Source organism: Montipora foliosa, chromosome 6 (genome assembly GCF_036669935.1).
Source record: "Montipora foliosa isolate CH-2021 chromosome 6, ASM3666993v2, whole genome shotgun sequence".
NCBI classification, from domain to species: Eukaryota; Metazoa; Cnidaria; class Anthozoa; order Scleractinia; family Acroporidae; genus Montipora; species Montipora foliosa.
The window spans coordinates 50146758-50151384 of NC_090874.1; the positions used below are offsets into that span (position 1 = coordinate 50146758).

Genomic DNA, 4627 nt, shown 5'->3' on the forward strand with positions numbered 1-4627 from the left:
GTGAGAGCTCTCAAAAACCAACATGCACGCTGAAACGATGCGTCAAAGGATGAGTTGGAAAGTAATCAACCTCTCACCAGGCTGTTTAGAAAAGTAATTACCTTTCTAATAGCTTTCCATTTTACTTCATAAAGGGAAAAAGGTAATGGAGAGCCAGTTACTGGGACGAAATTTGATGGCAAAAGCAAGGGGAAAGTGTTAAAACTCTCGGTGGGAAATGTCTGAAATTCCGTTGGCTTACTAGCTAGAGACTAGCTAGTAAGCCAACACTTGCTTTTTATCGTCTTCAGTCGAAGAAAGTTTCTCGACTGGACTCCAGCAGTTTACTCCTGTTCATTTCACAGTTAAGTATCCTTGTTTGTAAACTAAAGGCTGCATAAATTGATTCAAATAGCGAGGGATTGTATTTCCCTATTGTTTCTTGTAATGAGCGTTCCTTAACCAGAACGCTAGGGGTGAATTCATTTACGACACAGCTTGCTTCGAAAACCAAGGGACAAACTCTTACGAAGTTACCCGTAGTTTTGGAGGCTCACAGGGCGCCTTTATTACTGAGTTATATTAATAGACAAGTATTTTGCGAGGCAAAGTTTGATTAGAGGAGCCGATAATATCATCATCCTTCTTTCAACTAATTTCTCTGCTAATTGGAATTTGAAATGAATAAATGAAAATATATAACTGCACGCAAGAATTGTCAACAACATGATTTCAAACTGATCCACCTTCTTGTTCATATTCATTGCAAAAGGACATTGATTTAATTGAAATTGAAGGAAAAGGAATTCTTTGCTTACGAGAGAAGTATCTCGTCAGACCACACATTTGTTTGAATTGTCTTTGTCCCAGACCTCAGTTAAGTCTCTCATACTTGTGTGGGTACCTCTTCTCTAGACGTTAAGGTCTGCATTTTTTTCAAATTCAAAGGAGATGTAGCCTGGATATGGGCAAGAGCCATATTCATGGGTTCCCGGAATGGGTCAATCCTTTTCGTGTATTCATTAGATATCTGATTTAGAATGGTTAAAGAAAATTAGGCCTGTTTCAAACGTCGAACTTTACATGTGCCGAATCTAATGCGAATGATATAAAAATCTATTGTCTTCGCTCATTTGCATTAGATTCGGCACATGTAAAGTTCGACGTTTGAAACGGGCCTTAAAAGGCAAAAGAAAGCAAAATTTCTAGCGAAGGACTTCCGTTTTACCTTATGAGGTCTTGCAATAGGTTAAAAAAAATCGTTAACGACAGACCAAGATTGAACTGATTTGTATCACATCTCATAACTATATACAAAAAGCCTCTTCTGAGATTTTATTTCTGTCCAATTAAAAAAGATAATTCAGTGAAATCAGCGCCAACCCCACGCGCATATAGCCACCAGTGAATAAAACTAAACCTTGGCGTTGTTTGGAAACCTTCCGAGACTACTTCGAATGATTTACATCTCTATGTTTCTTGAAAATACATTTTACAGTCATGTCGCATTTTATGCATTATCACTACCTTAAAAGATCAGCTTATTTTACCTCTCTATTTTTCTTTTAAAAATTACAGTTATTTCGAATTATTTCCTAAAACCATGTTGACAGCAGACCAGCTTGTTAGAATTAGCGGATCGTAATTGACAAATGGCTTTTCCAAAAGGGTTTCAGTATTTTCGAAAACTTGATAATTTATCACTAACTTCTGATACACCAACGTCCCCACCCCGCGCGACGCTGCGCGTTCTGTCCTGACGCCCGTTTCTGGAAAGTAAGAAAGTCCCGAAACTTTACCGGCCATGTTTGGGTGTCACAATTCCCTTTGTATCTCAAGAACGGAGATGATTTAAGTCGCCAAAATTCACACTCATTTTTCTTATTGTTACCTTGAAAACATGTTAAAAGATCGGCTTTCCATAACAAGCGGTTGGCAGTTTCACAAATGGCTTTTCGGGCCCGAAATGTTTTCGGGACTTTTGAGAAACGGGCCCCTTGAGTTTATCCCAGCTGCGCGCGCTCAGTCATGCCAGTTCACTATTTGAATATCATTGCGCGAGCAAGCAGATGTCGTGAGTCATTGTATAATACAAGCAAAGACTTCTATTTCGCGCCGGCTTCAAAATTTGGAGGTACGTTTTTCTGTTTCAATAGTATGGACCTGCTAGTGATAACTAAAGGACCTTTGATAGGTGGATCCTATTATTTAACCCCTTTAATTAAGCAGTTTTAAGTAAATGATTAGCGCACGAGATTTCAAGGGGTGTCGTGATAATATCTTCAACGACAAAATGCATTTACAGAACTTTTAGTGATAATAAAACTAGCTCTATCCTCCGGATTCAGCCTTGAAAGTGTGCGTTAAGTAGAATTTTTCAAGGTTTTAATTCATCTGCGTATCTGGCTTTGCGCACGAATAGTGATGTTCTTAATTTAGTCGTAATTAGAAGAGAACTTCTCCATCCAATTATATTACTTTGGCTTTCAACACCGAACGTTAAAAGAAACAGTAACACCACTGGTTTTAGTCCACGCAAATATTATATTCTTTTTTCTACATGAACCACGCAATATTTCTTTGTTAATATTCTACGAGCAGAACTTTCTTTTTATTAGTCTTTTGAAGTGCAATAAAATTATTCCAGTATCTGGTAATCGAGTTTGAATGCAAAGAGTGAACTGCAAAGAGATTAGACACAAAATACCCTGTAAGCTTGAAATACGAAGGAAAGCCTCCTCTAGCACAATAGGCTGTTTTTAAAGGGGAGGGGAGTCTTAGAATGGTTGGCAAATGATCTACAGTACATTGCACAGCATCCGACCACTTCAGTTTAAAACTACTATGATGTTACTTCCCTAGCCGCAAGAGCTAGTAAATCTAGTCTGTAATATGAGGAAAACAAGCTTTGCGCTTTTACATGAAGATGTCCAAAGAGAAATCGAATACAATGCCTATGTAAGTTTTTTAAAGGAAAGGAGGGGGGGGGGGGGGGGTAAAAGAGGTGTAATAGGGAATTTGTGCAAGTAGAGAATTGTAAGCGATTAATTTGATATATAATTCATGGCTATATCTTGCAAAATGTGAAACAACTTTCATGTGTCATGCAAGAGAGGAGTTTTTGAATTTGAATTCCCCATGACGTATCAGTGTTTACACTGAAAACGCTTTGGTAATTTTGTACATGCCACTGATTTTATCAAACTTAATTATTGTATATTTCTGTTAAAATTAAGACCGTTCGAAACTTACAATAGTGCTTTCAATTTTATTTGCAAATATGCTATATCTTGCAAAATGTGAAACAACTTTCATGTGTCATGCAAGAGAGGAGTATTTGAATTTGAATTCCCCATCAATTTCATTGCAACGAAACACGTTTACATTTACATTGTTGTTCGAGAGGGTTTTACTTACATTTCTATTGTTGATTTGTTATTGTTAACTTACATAAGTTGAGTTGCAGTACTTTGACACAAAATAATGCAACTACGATTGGGTTCCAAATATGGCACTCTGATACAAATCTGCAAACTAGGTATTATTATTGTCTCTACCAGGATATAATAGATTGAGGAGGGACCGACCAAAAGCTAACGGAGGTGGCGTTTGTTTATATCTCAATAGCTCCTTACCATGTCGCGGATTGCCTGATTGTGATGATCCGAATATTGAGTCACTATGGTTACAATTAAGACCAAATAGCTTACCAAGGTCCATTTCGTAGATCATCTTGTGTGCCATTTACCATTCTACTACAAATAGGGAGCCTACTGAGAAACATTGCCTTATGCGCTCACGTTCAATCAAACCTGGGTGCGCTTCTTGCTAAGCAACCAAATGCATTGTCTTGTTAAATTAGTGTCTAGTGAACGTGACCCTCGCCAATTTGCACTAGCCGGCCATTCGACTGCTGATGCATTAGTGTACCTATTGCAGGAAATCCATGAAGCGACAGACACGGGAAACTGTGCGGCAAGGCTACTTTTCGCAGATTCTTCAAAGGGTTTCGATTTTATCGACCACGGTATCCTGCTCAATCAGCTATAACTGTTACATGTTCATCCAATACTTATTAATTGGATAAACGCTTTCCTTTCAAATAGATCTCAAGCAGTATTTCTCAAGGAACGAAATTGGGAGTGCTACTGTTTTCCATTATGACGAATAATCTTTTATGCTTACGGAACCTACGTGCGAAATTTGTTGACGACACTACCGCACCAGAAATAATACCTGAGAATGGTCTTTCTATACTTAATTATGTTGCTAATGATATTTACAATTTTTCAAACTATCATAGGATGAAATTGAACCCTATTAAATGTAAAGAAATGATAATTAATTTCATGAGCAATCATAATCTTATACTTTTAAATCCTATTATTATTGGGCCTGTACCTGAGTACGCAATGCCCCTTTGGCAAAACATCCCTCAGGTATTTGTACATTTCGCCAATAAACGTAGAATATAAAACTTTAAAGTGCCACTACGACGAAAATTTTTGTTTTTCTTTTCGAATTTTTTCAACGTCAGTTAAGTCAATATGTTCAAAATAATACAGTGCATTTAAATTTGGAACGATGGAAGCGAGATAAGTCGGGAAATAGCCAGCCAAAAACCGCTAAAAATCTGTCCGCCATTACT

General features: G+C 37.5%; 1 protein-coding gene across 1 annotated transcript in view; it reads left to right on the forward strand.

Annotated features, from left to right (window-relative positions):
* Positions 1-1977: 1977 nt before the first annotated feature.
* The window catches only part of LOC138007641 (octopamine receptor beta-2R-like), a 24063-nt gene continuing 21413 nt past the window's right edge, over positions 1978-4627 (forward strand). Inside the window, exon 1 of the mRNA XM_068854674.1 lies at positions 1978-2113. Coding sequence (XP_068710775.1) covers positions 2008-2113 — 106 coding nt within the window. The 5' untranslated portion in view covers positions 1978-2007. The remainder of the gene's footprint in view (positions 2114-4627) is intronic.